Here is a 19,145-nt window from a genome sequence, read left to right as displayed (position 1 = left end):
AGGAGGTGAAGGAGGAGGAGGAGGAGGCGGCTTAATTTCAAAGTTTCAAAGTTAATTCAATAGTACAGAATTGAAAGAAAAAAAATACTATCAACTCCCCACGTAGAGGGAAATCCTAAAATCAGAGGCAGATTAAATTAATAAAATGTCCTCCCAAATGTTAAGAAGTAGCATCTGCTATACAGATTTGATCCATATTAGTTTATTCATCATGTTTTATTAGAATTTTAAAATGAAAGAACACTAAATTTTTGAAGCAAAGGAAAAACCTAGCAACCCTCCTTAAATTGCTGCCTTACTTTTCCTGAGTTTTATATTCTTTCAATATGCTAAAAATACAGACCACATTTATTTGGGGCCCTTTTGCACAATGCAAAATAATTCTGTTGGCACATCAATAGCAGTAAACCGAGCCACATCATTCACCCTGCCTTTTAAATAGCCATTGGCAATCATGGTGATTGCCGATGACGCTTTGCATCTCTAGCTCAGACTTCTTTCGGGGTCTCAGTTACAGGAACGTGTGTGCACTGGTATTCTCACAATCCGAGAACTCCCTACATATGTGCAGGTACATGGTAGCTTCCTGGAACATTGCAGGATGGGACGTGACAAGGCGAAAATGCTGCAAAGGGTTGCTCTCAGCACCCCGCGTGTGCGCCCATAGTGTTATGTGACTTCGGGGGACACAAAGCCTAAGGACCTGAAGCCAAAGGACCTTAGTTTAAATACTGAGTCAAGAGCTGACAAGACAGCTCAGTGCACTAAGCATCTGCTTTTAGGGACTGGGCTTTAATCCCTGGCACCGCATGCTGCACCGCCCCCACCCCAGGCATACTGAACCGGTGACCAAGTCTAGGTGTGGTGGCCTGCACCTGTAATCCCAGTGTTGGGGAGGTTGAAAACAAGAGGATCACTGTGAGTGTGAGCTGCATAGTGAGACCCTGCACAAAATGCAAGAAAATTAATTAAATAATTAATTAAATGAGTCAACCAGTTACCAGTTACCAGCTGGCTGCCCTTAGATCATTTCAACTTTTAAAATCCCAGTTTCATTCTCTACAGAATGAAAACGTTAAGCCCCACTTGCACAATTATTGTACATTTTTTGTACATTTTTTCTAAAGGCCTCGCGTGCCTGGCCCTTAGTGGCCATCAGCTCTCTGTCACTGGATGATTGTGTCATCATCACCATTGCCCTTCTAGTCCTCGTTTCTCTGGTCTCTGTACAAATCAAAAGGGACAGTGTGCTGCTTCTTTGGGATCCAGGAAAGAATATGAAGACACTCTGTCAACAGCCTATCCCCAGTATGAATCTGAAAAATAACTAATAAATGAGCTTGAGCCGCTGGGCAACACCTACAATAGTATAGATTTAGTCTTTCCCTGTAGGACTTAGTGAAGTCTTCCCTCAGGTGGCTGCCAGCGCTGTGAACTGTGGAGCCTCCAGGCAGCCTTGTGTTCATTATGACTTGTGTCTAGGTGTCCCCCAAGGCCACCTGTGGTCCCAGCTGGGGCTTTTCAGAGGGAGCCGGGTCGAGGCTAATGTGAGGCTGGGATGAAGGATGTGTGATTGCCCCACTGGTGCTTTGGCACAGTTGTGGGTGTGGATCATGGAAAGGTCCACCCTGCGTATGGGTGGCAGCACCCACAGGGTGGGTAGCCGGGAAAAGGTCGAAGGGAGAAGCAAGCTGTGGCTCTGCTGGGCTGCCACACTCCTCTCCTGACTTCCTGCCTTCTGTCCACCATGAACTGGTTCTCCTCTGCTGTGATTACCCTCTGCCGTGCCAGGACGCCCTGGAGCCAGCCAGCTGAGGACTGAAACCTTTACAAAGTGTGAGCCAAAAGAAATTTTTTTTCTTTTTAAGATAGTGTCTCACTGTATAGCTTTGAACTCCCTATGTAGCCCAGGCTGCCTCAAACTTGTGGCAATCCTCCTGCCTCAGCCTCCTGAGTGCTACGATTACAGGTAGGCACCACCATACCTGGCTAAGATAAACCTTAGCACCCTGTGTGGTCCCCCTTTAACTTTAGGCATGGCAATATGTCTGCTTAAAACTTGGGATCTTTTGAATAGAGAAGGACAAAAGTTCAAATATAGCATTAATAATCAACTCTGGTTGAATTTAAAACTGTCTCCAGTCCTGACATGCTGACTTCCAGAGGGAATCAATAGCTATCGCTGACTCAGCCCCAGCCATACGCACACAGGCCCGCCGGGGTGCTACGAGTGAGGCTGCCCTCACCTTCCGGCTGATGCCCTCCCAGAGCTTCCGAGGCCCTCCGCACACCAGCCCGCTGCTCTCCACCTACTTGTCCACCCTCATTTTATACCTCATGCTTCAGCAAACTGACTGAGCTCCAGGAAAAATGGACGATGCGTAAATCCCTAAGCCAGGGCTGGGGAGATAGCTGGGTGGACTGAGTGCCTGCTTGGGTAAGTGCAAGGACCCGGGTTCAGTCCCCCGCACCATGTGGCTCCCTGGCCTTATCCCTCAGGTGCACTGAGCCAGCCACTGAGACCAGTTTCATTGTGTGATGATGTAAGCCTGTAATCCCAGGACTGGGGAGGCTGAGACAGGAAAATCACTGAGTGAGCTGCATATGAGACCCTGTGTCTGTGTTAAATAAATAAACAAAAGATTATATATATATATATATATATATATGCCAAAAACATTTTTTGTGACTTTCCCCCTTTCGTTCATTGTTTCCTGGCCCTACTGCTCTTTATTTTCAGCTTCCCTGGTCGCACTGTATATGTGGCTGAAGGCTTCCAGTGATGCCAAATCTCCCACGCCGTCTTCTCGGTTTCTACACAACTGTAATTAATGTGACTCCCTTAATCTGTTCCACATCATGTTGTTCGTCATTCTCCTATGTAACCGTTTCAGCATTCCTTGACTCATAGCTTGTACCCATAACTATCGCCATGTAAGACTAGAATCTCATTAATGAACATGGTTTTGCATATGGTATAAGTGCATGTGTGTACACACACACACACACACACACACACACACACACACAACCAGCATTGATCTTTTGCATGTAGCAGGTAGTTAATTCATGACTGCTGAACAAATGAGAGTTTATATGAAAGTAGGAGCTTTAATTTAGTCATCCACTAGGGTCTGATTCTCCTCCCTGAGAAAAAAAGAAACCCTACGAACACACAGGTACAGTGACTGGTCCAAGCACGTGGGCTCAGTTTCTGATACTGCCACTTACATGGTAGGTGACTAAATGATTTAATATCTTTGAACCACATTTTTAAAAAATTAAAGAGGGCCGAGGATACAGCTCAGTGGCACAAATGTCTTCCTGGCAAGCACAAGGGCCTGAGTTCGATTCCCAGTACCAAAACAAAGATTACAAAATAATAATAACAAATTCATAGAGTTCTTACTAGCACCAAAATATATTAGGTGCCTCTTCTAGTAGCAAATCAACAGCAGGCGCCCAATAACTTTCCTTCCGCGTTTCCTCTTCCTCTTACACAGCATGGCACCAGAGAGCAGGTCGACTAGGGTATCACTGACTGAAAAAACTGTATCTTCATATCTAAAATGATAAAAGGTTACAATAAACTAATTGTCCAATCATTTTATCAGAACAGCATTACTGGAAATTGTTGAAAGCCACTAAATACTTGTTCAGTATATCACATTCTGAGAACAGAAACTGCCAGGTGAGAGAGGAAAGGATGGCCACACAGAATGGGCCACAGAACACAGAATGGGCCACAGAACACAGAATGGGCCACAGCAGGAAACGAGCTGAGTGAGAGACGACAACTACAGCCACTGAGGAACTCGTGAGCTCTGTGACTGCGCCTGCGACTCACACTTCCGTGGGTTATTAAGTAAATTACTTCCCTGAAATTCATATTTCTTCACCTATTCCATATCCTGTCGCACTTGGAGTCAGTAACTCCATTTTCTCTCTAACTGATTACATGAAATTGAAAAAGGCCGCTGGGGACACTCCTTCCTGCCAGAACTGATCTGAATCTGTCCGAAGCAAGAGCCTCTTCTTTGCCCGCCATTCAGCCCTGACTAGCTTTACAGTACGTCGGTCGGCTCCCTTGGAGCTCACTGTACTGTGAAACAGCAAATTCTCTTCCCTGCCACCTCAAGTGAGCACTCCGAAGGGCATCTCTAAAAAACCCAACATGCACTTTCTTTTTGGAAAACTGATGAGCGGCAAGCCTTCATCCTACCTAATTATTCTATTCCTCCTTGCTGTTATTCCTAAAAATCCAAGGGTGAGACACCTACAAGTGGCATGAACCTCCTCGCAGGTTTATGTATCTGTTGTTTCTGACCTTTGATTCAAAACAGGAAGCACACATACCAAATGCATGTGGCTGACCGGGGTGCTTCTCTTTCCTGGGATACAATACTATGGGGGCCCCCAGCTTAAAGGAGAAGTTCACTCCGACTCATGTTTTTAGTCTGCAGCTGGTTGGCACCGAGGCAGGAAGGTGTGGCGGAGGGGCACAGTGAAGGCGAAGCACCCACAACGCGTTGTCCAGAAAGCTGAAAGAGAAGGGAAGACCCTAGGAGGGAGAGACTCCACCCCACCTCCTGACAGCAGTTAGCTCTACAGACCTCATAATCCGCTCACCTACCGAAAGCCCTGCCAGTGACAATTCGCATTTCTGCGTCCTTTATATCAAGCTGTTTTGTTAAACGCAGAGGTAATGAGAAATCCCTGAAGATATTATGAAGGTCCAGCTTTGAAAGGTATCACCCAGAGCTTGGATTACAGTGCCTTTTCCTTTTGCTCTGTGCTTAACCCCTGGCTTTTTTGGAAACAGCTTGTGATCTTGCTGAGCTGGAGCTGGAAATTGGGCCAGCTCACTAAGGCTGGGCAGCCGCAGTGTACTGTCACAGTCGCCATTCAGGAGGGCTTCTGGACAGGTCGCCCGCGCTTCTGGGGCAGCTAACAAACTGCCAGTACAACGTGTTTGCTTAGAGTATTGGCTCAGCTGCTGGCGCCAGACACCGTGTGAGGGCAGAGCTAAGGTCGTGCACATCATTTTACCTTTATGCAGTGCACACTCTCTTTGTGATACTTACAGAAGCGCTTAATAGGGAGCGATCTGCACACGGGAGGGAGATCAGTGGATGGAGGCAGAGCAGGGGGAGGGGGAGGAAACACAAGCGAATGAAGGCGAGCTGTGCGCGCACACCCACTGCCCCAGCGAGCGCAGTCCGTGGGTACTGCAGATGTGTGCTGACAAAAACGTAAATAAACAGAAGGAGGGGACAGAAATCCTTAACACTGGGCCCCAGGTAAGAATAAAGAATCCATGACAAATAAGCCAAGGGCATAGGCCAGTTCCGAGGTGGTACCCAAACAACCATGCTAATCACAGGACTTGGGAACGCTAACGGCTGCTGAGGAGGGCTGTGGACTGTGCAAGTTTCAAGGGCCTGTAGCCAGGTCTGCTCAGCAGGACGACCCCTTCTCACCTCTGGGTTGTTGCCTAAACGTCTCCTTCCACGCTATCCCAGTTTTCTCTGTGCTGGTGCTAACATTCCTAGGAATCCTAGCAGGGCCAGGTTCCTTGTACATGTTGCTGTCCACCTGATCAATAGCTGTCAGAGCTGGTGGGCGCCTTCATCCTAGTTTTCCCATGTGCTTTTTTTTTTTTTTTTTTTTATCAAAGCCCAGCTTTCTTGTCAGGAAGTAGGATCTCTCCTTCCTCTCTTCTCTCATTAGAGATGTTTTTCCACCTGTTAAATTTCTCAGCCACATTCTTCACTGGCTGTTCCACTGATTTTCTCCTTGTAACTTTCTCTTGTTCTCTGTGAATGTGTCAAAACTTCTAAAAAGATTTCTCTTCTTCCAAGGAATTATTGTTTTGTTGTCAACATAACCTCCAAACAAAGAAGAGTATTCTTGAAACCTGTATAAAAATCTGTACTGAACTGAATTCTGTTGTGTGCTGGTGGATTCCCTGTGAGAGAGCAAATCACATCACCATCCTGCAGAATTCCTGTGATTAGCCCTTAGGACTCTCTGCTGTTTCTTGACTTGTCTCACAGAGGCCTTGTTAAGTTTACCAAAAATACTGCAAGAATTCCCATCGCTCTTTCATCTTGAAATCAAATGGGCATCTTTAAGATTAGGGATGGGCTTAGAAGTGACAGGACGTGAATTCGCGAGAGCAGGAGCTGGGTGTGGTGCTGCAGGGCACACAAGCGCAGGAGGACTGCCAAGTTCAAGTGCAGACTTAGCAACCTGGCGAGTGCCTGTCTCAAAATAAAAACTGCAGAAGGCCAAGGACCTGGTTCATTGCAAAGGTCCTGAGTTCCACCTCCGTGAGAGGGATGCGTGGGGAGAGCACGTCACTTAAAGTGTTTGGGAACTGATGTATACTGGATCCAAGGTTTTCATGCTCTAAGATTTTAAGAACACAGAGCTCTTCTTAGGGCCTTGTAGCTGCTGAGCAGTATGAGTGGAAAAGAAGTCAGAAGTTTTGTCTTCCTTGTTAATCCAAGTTTTTCATTTTCTAGAACATTCTTTAGCTGGATATAGAAGGTTTATTCTGAAAATGAAAATTTGAAAATATTACAAAAGAATTATAATAAGGGAGACAAGTGGACAAATGGACCCTGGCCAAGGACAATGTCTAGAGCCACTGTCTACCTCTCTACCCCAGCCAAGCTACCACCGTTTGAATTCTTGTGAGTGAGCCTACTTCCCAGGGTCTCAGCATCTTGTCTTGCCCAGTGTGTTGCTGCTCAAGCCATTCGTCACCCTAAATCTAGAAAGATCTATTTGCGGTGCAAGTTTTCTCATCTTTCTATCTTGCTCAAATCCTCCAAAGATTTCCCATTCACCTGATAAAGAGAAAGTGCCTTTCGTGGCATCTGTAGGACCCTGTCGTGTGGACTGTGTGGATCTCCCCAGCCATTGCACCTGAACTGTTGAGGCCGCTCGGTCTTTCTGGGTACCACTGCCTGCCCTTTCCCTCCTTAGACTCCGATGTGCCCGCTCTCTGCTGACACCCTCATCAGAACGTTCTTACATTGCATGGCGCCTACTCCTGGGGCCTTTGCGGCATGGTCCTCCGGAGCAAGTTCTAGCTCTTTCCAGCACATATCCTCGTGGCTTACTTGCCCATTTGTTTTTAAAGATGTATGCGCTAGTAATCATTTCTTCTATGTCTGCCTTTCCTTGACATTCTAAATGACTTTGCTTGCTCACTAATCTATTTCCAGGACATAGTTCTTGGCACCTGGGGGGTGTTTGTTGAATATTACTGAAGTCTTGACTACAGGGTTTTAGAAATCTGAAAATTACACAGCATTCCATGCCTTCAGAGCAGTCTTATCCAATATTACTGAGTGTAAAGAGAATACATGAGAAAGGACAAAGTCCACTGCCCTACCAGTCCACCCGACCCATGATAGCCTCTGCTCTGAGATTTTCCCTGGCATTTGCTCTAAGGACCAGATAACCATTAGATAGATTATTAAAATAAATACAAAATATAGCTAAATCATACTTGTATCCTTAAGAAATTGTGTTGTACCATAGCTGTCCATACTACTGCATATTATTTTTTTAAGTCTCTAGTATATACCCAACCCCTAGTTGTGTGAGTTTTACATGGGCTGAGTCAATTAATCCCAACAATATGTATCAGGAAGGATTGGTGTTTTACTTACGGAATAGGAGAGGAGTGTAGTTAAGGATCATACCTTCAGGTACAAAGCAAAGAAGCAGCAGAACTGGAAAGTGCTCCCAGGTCTGGCTGACATTTCCATTTGCATATTGCCCAGCATATAGATGTTCAACAAATTAATGAATGCACAGGCGCCTGGCTTACACTTGGTTATAGGGCATGTCAACTTGAATGATTATACCATTGGAATAAAACATGATAACAGTTATACGAACTGCAAGTACTAAAAGTAGAAGACTTTTTTCCCTACCCTTTAAATTTCTAAACTGTTGGCCAAAGCTAGGGACATTTCCTACAGAAATCCCATTCAATTATGTAAAGTTGCTGAACAGAATTCAAACTGCCAAAGCTAAACTGCAGCGCCGTATTTGGCTTATCAGCATTTTCTGAAAAATCATTAAGAAAAAAGCCCTAGAACAGTGTACAAAAATTATGGCTAAGAAAAAAAGATAATGATAAGGTGATCCTGAGGGCCCCACCACAGTACACACACCCCAGTAAACACACATGCATGTCTTGCTTACTTTTTGCCAGATATTGATCTGAGGGTTTTATCCATAACTCATTCAGCCTCATAATCTGTGATTGGATCCTGCCATGTTCACTGAATATGGGTGGTTACTGGAGGAGCCCATGTGTCACCAAAAAGGTGCAATACTGTCCCTTAAAAATGACAACACTGGGCCTGGGGAGATGGCTCAGCAGGATAAGTGCTTGACTGGCAAATGCAAGGATCTGAGTTCAATCCCTGGTTCTGCCAAAAAAAAAAAAAAAAAAAAAGACAACATTTGCTGGCTTTAGAAATAAAAGTAAGGAAAGCTGCATTGTGAAGTGGCTAGAACACAATAGCTTTAACCCCATTTTGTAAATGAGGAAACCACTGACAATCTAATGAAATAAAGCAGTTTTTCTTTTTTCTTTCTTTCTTTGCTTCTCCACCTTTTTTTTGAGACAGGGTCTCACTATGTAGTTCAGACTGGCCTCGAACTCACTATGTAGCCCAGGCTGCCCTTGAGCTCAAGGTGACCCTTGTGCCTCAGACTCTTAAATGTGGATTGCGGCATGTACCGCCACACCCAGCTGGAGTAACTGCCTTTAGGTCATGTAGCTTGGGCTCTAAATTTAGTCCTCTTTAATTTAGCCTTGTTTTGTGACCCCCTTTTCTTCCTGACTACAGAGATGAGACTCTAATACTCACGAGCAGAGTAGTGAATACATTGACAAAACTGTCTTTATATTTTCCTGTTAACTTATACAATTAATGAAAATTATGCATAGCCACTTAGCAACCATTGGGCGGATGAGTAGTTACCTAAGTATTTTGTCCTAATTATTGATTATGTTCTGAGCCCAATGTGTTGACCTGGGTGAAGTTGGCGCCACCTGTCATCTCTGTCTGCCTACATTCACTCGATGACAGTGGAAACTTTCATGACATATGTGAGATTTTAAGGTGAAGCCTTCCTAATTAGAGAGCTTTTTGTGTCACAACCCAGCCTGAAATTCCCATCTACTTTTCTGAAAAATCATAGACATATAACAAGCCTAGCACTGGAGAAAGGGGAGTTGGTTGCCCAGTAGCCTGGTTTTGTGGTTCACGAATACTTCACTACCTAGCCTAATAAGCCACCATTGCAAGCGCATGAAGAGTCGGGGCAGTCACATGACATATTCTTGGATGTTTTCCATTCTAATATATTCATCAGGACAGTGAGCTTTCACCACTCTGCAAGGACTTGAGGAAAGCGCTGCTAGGAAGCACAGAACAGCTGTAGCCCCAGAACCAGGGGTGAAACCATAGGAAGAAATCTAGATTCTAGGTTCAGTTAGCAAGTACAGAGCATCTCCTGGGATCCCAACACATTTTTTAAAGAAATTCTCCTAAAGGCCCTTAGGAAAGGGATTCTTGCCCCTCATTTGGTGCTCCCAGAAACTCGGGTAGAGAGATACGAAGTAATTTGCCAAAAATGCCACTGAGGCTTCAAATGGCAGATCTGATATGTGAGTCCAGGACTGTCCAGTGTCCCCACCGTGTGGCCTTTACTTGAGTCATATATATGAATGTTTGTATAAGAAATTCTGTTAGCAATGATGAATTCCACGTCACATTTCTCTCCAGCACAACAAGTTTGCTAATTACTCACAGCAGGGCTCTGACAGATGAGTATTAAAGCTTGATCCACCCTTGAAGCTCCAACCACGGGGCTGAAATCCTTCTTTCTGAAGAATCTCAATCTACGTACAGTACCTGATTGCCTAATGTACAGGGCTAGGACATATGAGTTCTTGAAGTTGTTCCTGGTCCTCTTTCTCCTATTTCATTTTCTGGGTATTCCAGCTGATGGTGTCTGGGGAAAGGGCCACGATTTCAAGATGATTCATCTTTACAGGGTCGCCCAGCCCTGAAGCCTGAAGCGCCATTCAGCACAGGCTTGTGGTGTGCTCAGCCTTTGAGAAGGCTCAGAGTTGTTCCTGTGCCTCCTGTGTGGGAGCTGTCTTTCTTCTGCACTAAGGTGAAAACCAGCCTGAGAGACACCAGGACATGGGGAGACACAAGGCTGGAGGGGACTGTCCCCAGCGGCTCTGCTGATGCATTATCTGAAATGACCAACATATGGGGCTTTGGGACTTGAAATCTTTGCTCATACCATGTCCCTAGAGGAATGGAGAGCACAAGAGATCAGGTATGTGAGGAGGTGAGGCGGAATGTTGTTGCCCCTGGAAACAGTGCTGGTTGCTCAGTTATGACTGAAACGCCATGGCTAGAGGGAGGTTCAAGTTATGAGGACTTTGGGTGCCCAACAAGTTCCATTTCCAGTCAGAACAAAGACTGCCTGATTCTTTAGGTAGAGTGGATATTGATACTTTTCCAGCTCTCTTCTAGTGTAGTTACAGTCTGATGTGATAAGAGTATCGTTAAAGAATACAAAACTGTTTTCCATGGTTCTTAGTGATTAATTGTGGTTTAATCCACAACTTGGTAGAATTTTCTATTCTATAAAATGGAGATTGTGTCTGTGTTTTGAGTGAGTAACTTTCAGTCACAGAAATTCCTGGGCCTGACACCCTATAAGGCCAACTACTCAATAGTCACTTGATAAAGAATGGCATATTGGTCACTGGCTTTTTAGGAAGGAGTCACGGAAGCAGATGTATCTTCAATCATGAAGACTGGTTGGCTGGTGGCATCAGCCACCCTCTTCCCTAGAGACGATTAGTTATTGAAACTGATGAGGAATACGTGGCAATCTAGAGCTTCCTCTGCCTGTGCCTGGCACCTCACCCAGTGGGTCTTCCTGTTATAATTCCTTGTGATGTCACAGTTAATCAGCACAGAGCCATGTGCTTCCCTGTACCCTGAGGTCCTTAAGAGGCAGGAATGTTGCATACATGTCCAAAATTCCCTAAGAAAGACAGGGACATCCATGCTGGACACTGTTCAGACCTCTCGTGCTGTTGTTTTGGTCATACAGTCAAAAAGGAAGAAAAGGGGAGGATATCTATTGAAACTCTAGGAATGTTCCCATGATAGGTGAAAGGTTAAAAAACAGAAAGTAACTTCTGCTGATGATCTGCTTTGTCATAAGCCCAGGGAATAGATAGATGAATATAAACCTTCTCTGCAATCCATGTGACAGGGCAGAAATTAAAGATCACAGGATAGTGTAATGTAGACGGCATCTAATGCCCATTCTGGAATGAATGGAGAAGGTGCTGCAGAGCTAGGTGATTTTTTTACAACACAAATGTAGTCCTATGAGAAGTTAATAGCCTCATGAAGAGTTACTTCACTTCCTCAAAGTGTCTACAGGACAAAGGTATAGAACAGGACAGCTGCGTGCGCCTCGGGGTTTGTTGCTGTTGTTGTTCCCCTTCTTAATTTTGTAAAAGCTAAGGCCGAAAAAGACTCAGGCACTTACTCAAGATCATGCCACGGGATTGTGCTGAAGAGTGCACTAGTTGCCTCTCTCTCAGTTCTATTCAAGTTCTGCTTCTAGGTTGCCATGTTTGCTTTTGAAACAGTTACTCGTTACATTCACAAGAAGGTGGAAGATGTTTTCAAGAAGAGATGGAAAATTCTGATTTTTTTAAATAAGAGTCACTAAAGAGAGATGATAGAAGATAAACAGACAGACAGATAACCACCCTCCATTCCTCTCCCAAGACTTGTAGAAATAACCCTCCACTCATTTCCACAACAGGAAAGAGGTGAAATGAAGTGACTCTGCTGCCGGTTGCTGTGCTCAGCACACTCCCTTGCTTTCTCCTTTAGCCTTTGCACCGATGTGAGAGGTTGAAGCTTGAACTCTGTTTTGTAAATAAAATGAAGCCTTAGGTCATTGCACTGATCTTCCCAGTGAGACTCCACTAGAAAGAACAGGCTGATGTGAAACGGACCCTGCCTGCGACATCTATCCATTATATGCCGTCCACCACCGGCTGCTGAACAGTATGAAAACAGCACGCCCATCCCAGCCAGGCCAAGTGGGGCGCCCCCGAGAGCCAGGGCTGCGTGCTACTGCTTCGCTGCTTTTTCTTGCTGTGCAGAAATGTGAGCACCTCTCATGGGGCGGAGGCCTCAGCGGCAAGAGGTGAGAGAAATGGAGTGGAAACTTCTGCCGCTTGGACTTTCAAGTTGTCATGGAAACAAGGGCCTCTTCAGACCCCGTGAGTTCACAGCCCAGAAGGGAATCGTTGCTGTGCCGCTTGTTCATTTGCAAAGGCTTCTTTCTGCAAAGACAATGCAGAGGCTGAATCCGGGCAGCTACTATTTTCTGTAGCTTTAGATTCAGTAGAAGTGAAATTCATTCAAGATTCAAAGTGTAGGTTTCTCAGGAGGAGTCAAGGGCAACTTTAGAGAAGGAAAAGGCTGTGTCTTCCAGGTCACAGCTTCCTCATCTGAAAACAGACAGCAACTTCAGCCTCCTAGGGTTAGTGTGAAAATTAAGTGAAGTACAAATGTAAGCAACTAAAGCCTAAGTAAGTGCTTTTATGTGCAAGGTGGAAAGAATCATACCTATATTTCAAACTATGGAAATTTAATGAAATGCAGTTATATGAAGCAAAGATATTTTACCAGTCTAGCCAAGAACAGACACTTGGGAGAATTTTATTGTTGCTTAGTTGTTTTTATCCCAAACAACCTTTGATGGGGTCCTCAGACTGGAGGCCTTTGCCTCCCACCCATTAAACCAGGCTGTCTCTTGTCCTCTGTATTGGTTTTTTGCATTGCTGCTATTGCCAGCTTCTTTACTGTATTTTCGGGCCCTGTGGTGGACATCTCGGGCTCCATCTCTATTCTTTTGGCTTTTAATTAATTTTATCAGTACACTTTAGATATGCGTGATGATTGCATTCACTGTAGGAAATTTGTATCTGTGCATGATATATCTTGATTCCTTTTTTCCAATTCCTTCCCCTCCCTTCAACCTCTCTTCTCTTCCTTACTTACAAAAGTTTTGTTTCCTTTTATTTTTCTTTCTGCCTCTTGTACTTTAAAGATTTCACAGGGTTAGATTGGCTCCACCCATATAATCCAGAATAATATCATTTTAAAACCCTAAGTTTTAACCTCAGGTCATGTCCCATATGCCTCCTAAGGCCTTAAAAGTTCTAGGTCCTAGAGATAGAGACAGGGACGTCTTTGGGGAACCCCTGCTCTTCATACTGCGGTGTACCATTTGGCCACCAGTGATTTCCCTTTCTCCATAACTGGAGAATGCAATTGATAGTCTCACTAAGTTTTCTCCCATCCTTAATGAGAACCTCTTTCTAGTAACTGATCCTTAACTTCAGCATCATCCAGCATAAGGTTTCTTTAAAGGAACCTGAAGTTTCACTGTTGCACCTTGAAATCTGTATTTTTGTTGTTGTTGTTGTTGTTGTTGTTGTTGTTGTTGTTGTTTGGGATAATTGGGTTTTTTTCTTCAAGTTCCTCAGTATTCTTGCAGCCCCTTTTAGTAACCATTACCACAGCCACTTCCGCATATTTATGTATTAATTCCTTTCACCATACAACAGCCTATGTCAGGTACATAAGTATTGTTTTTCTATTAGTTCCCTAACAAATGACCACAACCCTAAAGATTTAAAGCAGCACAATTTATTGTCTTATAGCTGTGTAGGTCTCACCAAAGTAAAATCAGGCTGTCAACCAGGTGTACTGTTTCTGGGATCCTTTTGGGAGTATCCAGTTTCTGCCTCCTCAGATTGTCGGCAGAACTCAGATCCTTGTGGCTGCAGGCTCTGTCGTCTCTTAGGTTCTTGCTGGCTAGAACTTGGTAAGCATCCCCGGTCTTGAGAGATCTCCACTTTCTTTGACTGTGGCCCTGTTCCTCCATTTCAAAGCCATCAGTGACAGGCCGAGGCCTCCTCAAGGCAGAGCTCTCCAAGCCGTCCTTCTGTTTTCCTCTTCCATCTCAAGAAAGAATTCTTTAAGGACTCATGATTAGGTCAGACCCACCAAGATAATCCAGAGGAATCTCAGTTCAGGAACTTTAACAGTCACCAGATCAGCAAGTCTCTTGCTGTACTGGAAAACAATGTATTAGAAAGTTCTAGAGATTCAGATGTCGGTCTCTTTGGAGGTTGGGCTGGAAGCATGATTCATTCTTTGATAATCATGTGGAGTCATGAAATCCCTGCAGATGAGATCTAAGCTCAACATTCCTTATCAGGAATTCTAAGGTCCAGGATATGGGCATCTGGATGAGATGCATCTATGTTAGAATTCTCGTTCTGCCACTTACTAGCTCTGTTCATTTCAGGGCTTTGAGTCGCGTTTCTCTTATGAGACAAGAAAAAGTGGTTATACAGCAGGATCGTTGTCAGAATAATAAAGTAGAGTTCCTGCTGTGTCCGGCTTTCCACTGCTGGTGTTGTGCACCCACAACAGCCGACTTACGCCTACGCCATTGTGACCTGCATCTCCTAGTTGAGGGAGTAGTCACCTGGGGTTAAGTGGTCACTTCAGAGGTTAAGTGGTATGTCTCAAATTCCCAGGTAGGGAAGGTGAAATTAGGACTTAAATCACGAGGTCTCTTTAGTCCGATCACCCTGGCGGGTAACCCACTTGAGTGAGACAGAAAATATAAAATGCCTCGTGCACGGTGTGACATCTAACAGGCACCATCCACAGGGCACTGTTCCCTTTCTAGACTTCCCAGTTGACAAAGGACCACTCACTGCACATTGAAATTCAAGAAGGGCAGCAGGGATGGGGAAATCTTGCATTATTTGCATCAAATTGCGCTTGTCTAATGGACTTGTTAAAAGCCCCCTGCATGGAAAGTGTGAATCTTAATGGCATTTTATAAAAGTCGCTGGAATGAACTACCACATAAAGGAAATTAAAAAGAACTTATCACTTTTTAACTTAGGAGATGGGGCACTGTAGCATTTTTCTGAGACATGAAGCTCCAGTAATAGCCAAAGAAGCCAGAGGCCGAAAAATGTGTCAGCTGCTCGGCTCTAGGAACCTCACAGGTCTGAATCAGTGTAATCCTGAAGGGGCAGATTGTCCAGGATAAGTACAGCCCATAGCAAGCAGGTGTCCCTGAGCCCTCAGCGCACAGGTCTACTGCCAAAGACGGCAGTGGGAAGCGCCCACTCATGGACTCCAGGGCACAGAGGCGGGCACAGTACAGTGAGTGGCTGACTGCGTGGGGACCACCAGGAGCAGCCTCCACTCCTCTCCTGCCCCTTGTCACTCAGAAGGCTGAGGGCGAGACAAAAGCTTTCCATAACCACTGAAAATACCCCACCAGTCTGTACTGAGGATATGCCTTGGTCCTTTCGTTATCCTGGGTCCTGAGGACAGAGATGTGCTTTAAATGTCTTTGCACAGAGACCAGAAGTCGGCTGTTGTGTGACACAGTTGGGGCCTGAGCTCACGGGTCAAAGCCCAGTCGTCTTCAGAATACAAATTGCAGTAGTCGTGGTACTTATCATTTACGGTGTGCTCGCTAGCGCCGAGCAAGGGTTGCGGTACTTTGTACCTATCTTTTCATTTAGTACTCACAGCAACTCTTTGAGTAGTTGATGTCGTTATGCCCGTTTTACAGTTAAGAAGACCTGAGGCCCAGCGAGGTTGAGTCACTTCCTAAGTCACACAGCTAAGAGGTTGCAAACCCAGGGCAAGCGCCCGAGAGCCTGCCTTCTTGGCCACCGCAGCCCACCCCGCCCAGTGCCTTCGCTGTCTCCACGCCTCGCAATTTCCATCCAGGTGCATGGAGCAAAGCAAGCAAAGTTCAAATACATTTAGGAGTTTTTTGAAGGTAGCAGTTAATGCTTAAAATTTTTACTTTCACCAATTTTATATGTTTATATCTGAAATCTGAGCAACTACATTAAATGTGCCATATGACAACCCCTATTAAATACCTATCATCTTATGTTTTTTAAAAAGAAGTATATTGTTTCTAATGTCTTATCTAATATTTTTCTGTTCCCTTTAAAATAAATTTTTAAAAAAGATATCAAGACAATACAGGAATTTCACAAATTCATCAGCGCTGCAAAAAGGCAAGGATTACAGAGGGCCATGCTGCCCGGTTCCATCAGTAGTGGAAGCCACCACAGTCTGCAGTCTCACCCCTTGTGACCACCGCCACCTGAATAGGGACTGACGTCAAAGGCACTGAGCTAGGAGGAGGCCCAAATGCAGCTGGCCTGCAGTTGCTGCCTTTAAGCCGCATGGCTTGGGGCTAGACAGTGAGGCTCCTAGCTCTATAAAGTGGAGATGGACAGATGTGGCTTATCTTCTTCACAGGCCTGAGATGAGTCACAAGAATGAGGTTGGGTGGCCCAATGCACAGGGCTGATGAGTCTCTGCAAGGCTCCACAGAACTCAACATACTCAGCCTCAGAAGTATGATTATTACAGAAAAGAAGACCAAGTAAAATCAGCAAAGGGGGAGGGGATTACGGGACACAGTCTGAGGGAAACAAGCTGTGAATTTCAAGAGTCCTCTCTTAATGGAAGAACACAGGTGTGCCTAACGCCGCTAGGAGCAAGTCACCATAGCAGGAGTTAAATTCCTACCAGGGAAGTTCATCAGCGATCCAGCACGAGGGCGGGGCACTGGGCTGGGCAGATAGGCCCCCTCTGCCTGGAATGCACAATTGTAGGTTCCCAATCGGGAAGTAGGGAAACCGACCCAGTTTGAACATTGAGGCATGTGAACTGCTCTTTCAAGGGCTGGTAAGATCTAAGTTCTCCGACATCAACCAAAGGCCACTTTTACAAATAGGCCTGGGGGGGGGGGGAAGGATAACAGTTAGAAGCATGCTATGTTCTTTGTTTTTTCTTCACAAAGTGAGATCTCTAATACAGACTATTCTCACTCAAATAGGAAAGACAGTTCCTGCCTACTGTTGGCGCTGCATGCCAGGCTCTGCTGTGAGTCTCTTAGTTACTGGGCTGTGTGATTACCAGGCAGCTCTGTACTGGAAGTGCTGTTGTCATCACCACTCTGTCATACACAAGGAAAACCAATTCTACTAGAGGTTAAGGACCTTACCCAGATAATGAACTGCGTGTACGACACTGCAGGAGCAGGACGTGGCCAGTAGCATGGCCACTAAGTCCACGTCTCTCACCCCTGCACTACTGTGGCCACCCTACACCTCCACGGCAGGAGGCTGCGTGCATATTATTTGATCCTTGCTTACAGCAGCTCCATCTGAATGGAGCTGCTAGATCAATTCTGTATCAAAAACTTGCAGTTCCATAATGTTAATTAAATTGCATCATGCGACAGAGTCAGAGAAGGGACTTGTGGGAGTTTCTGTCTGTGCCAACTCCCTTTCTTGGCTTGGATATTGTGTGAGCCCTGGAGCAAAAAGATACAGATGGCCAAGGTGGAAATCATTTATTCTGGAAGCTCAGACCAAGAAACTCCGCATTTAGGGGTGGAGGAAGTATCGTCCTGTACTTCAGCTTCTACAGGATTTGAGGGTTAGATGCTGTCTTCAGCCTTTGTGGTTACCAAGACTGCAGATGTGACATTTCTTTGATGGGTGCAAAAATGATAAGAGAAAAAACCAAACTTGGTCCTCAGTGATTTAAGGAAATCTGTTCTCCAAATATAGCTTATTTCACATGCATGAATGGTTATACTCCAAGGAAATTCATAGGACCGAATCAAGAACGGGGAGAAGGTAAAATCTGCATCTCCTGGGAAATAGTATACTTGTGTGCAATGGTGGTTTTTGAGAGTGGAACATACAGCAGGGGAAGGCCAGAGAGGACCTCCAATAAAGGTCACCTCCTCGAGATAGCAGCTACTTAGTAAGGTCTTGTGTACCCTTTTTTCTGCTTCCAACTCCTGCAGACCATGATACAAACTGCCACACAGTGAGCTTACAGAGGCTCTTCAGAGACTCTTTAGTGGGGAAAACATGACGCAGACAGCAAGAATGACATGGAAAGAAGAAGATTTATGGTGCTGTGCATAGGCTTTTCATCTGTTGCTCTACAAATGTACTTTTTTTCCATGTGTTGCATTTTGAGCATTTGTTCAGGTTATTACAGTAACCCCTTCAACCATCCAGCTCCAGTGATGTCCCAGCATTGTGCTGTCTGAAAGAATCAGAGTCCTCTATTGGTCGGTTCTTTAAGTTGTTACCATTTTTCTCCATTCTAAAGGAAAGAGTTCTATGGGCTGATCCATGAGGAGGAATGTTTTCATAACACAAAATGCTTTATTTAGAACCTTTGCTTCTCTTCATTTTATTTATTCTTTTGGTAATTTTAAAAATTTGTAACGAGAGGAAAAATGTCTCAGTTAGGTGGTAAACTGGCTTTCGTTTCTCCTGTTACCACCTTCTAACATCTGATATCCTCTGAGACAACACACAGAGCCACCCCTGCAAGCAGCAAGAAAATACAGTTTAACCTCAGTCCAGGAACAAAGCAGTGGGAATGGGATTTGCAATCCAGAGCACCCGCTAGACCTGATCGCCACAAGACGACAGATTCTCAGAGCAAGAGTAAAAATTCAAAACTGTAAACGTTACTTCTGTGCTGTCGGAGATTTCTAACCATGACCCCTCTGACATTTCTTTCAGAGCCATGTTTGACTACGACAAGAGCAAGGACAGTGGGCTGCCAAGCCAAGGACTTAGTTTTAAGTATGGAGATATTCTGCACGTAATCAACGCTTCTGACGATGAGTGGTGGCAGGCGAGGAGAGTCACGCTGGAGGGAGACAGCGAGGAGATGGGCGTCGTCCCCAGCAAGCGGAGGTGAGTGTGGGTTTTTGTGCATCACGGTGTTCGCTCTCCAGCTAGCCGGGGAATGGAAATGAGGGAAGAGGGAGCTGGGAAAACCATTCACACGAAATTATGTATAAGTGAGCTAGACAGGGCTCAGGGACATTATTAGTGGTGACAGGTGACATAAATAAAAAATTCTCATTCTCCTCATATTAGGTTTTGGTGG

At 45.0% G+C, this 19,145-nt stretch overlaps 1 protein-coding gene across 1 annotated transcript in view; it reads left to right on the top strand.

Moving 5' to 3' along the window:
• Positions 1 to 19,145, top strand: part of Dlg2 (discs large MAGUK scaffold protein 2) — a 1,516,571-nt gene that overhangs the window by 1,424,089 nt on the left and 73,337 nt on the right. The window contains exon 15 of the mRNA XM_004632548.2: positions 18,773 to 18,949. Coding sequence (XP_004632605.1) covers positions 18,773 to 18,949 — 177 coding nt within the window. The remainder of the gene's footprint in view (positions 1 to 18,772; positions 18,950 to 19,145) is intronic.

This window comes from Octodon degus, unplaced genomic scaffold (genome assembly GCF_000260255.1).
Source record: "Octodon degus isolate 3935 unplaced genomic scaffold, OctDeg1.0 scaffold00049, whole genome shotgun sequence".
In the NCBI taxonomy this organism is placed as follows: domain Eukaryota; kingdom Metazoa; phylum Chordata; class Mammalia; order Rodentia; family Octodontidae; genus Octodon; species Octodon degus.
Note: the sequence above shows the minus strand (reverse complement) of the source record. Positions and strands in the feature narration are given on the sequence as shown.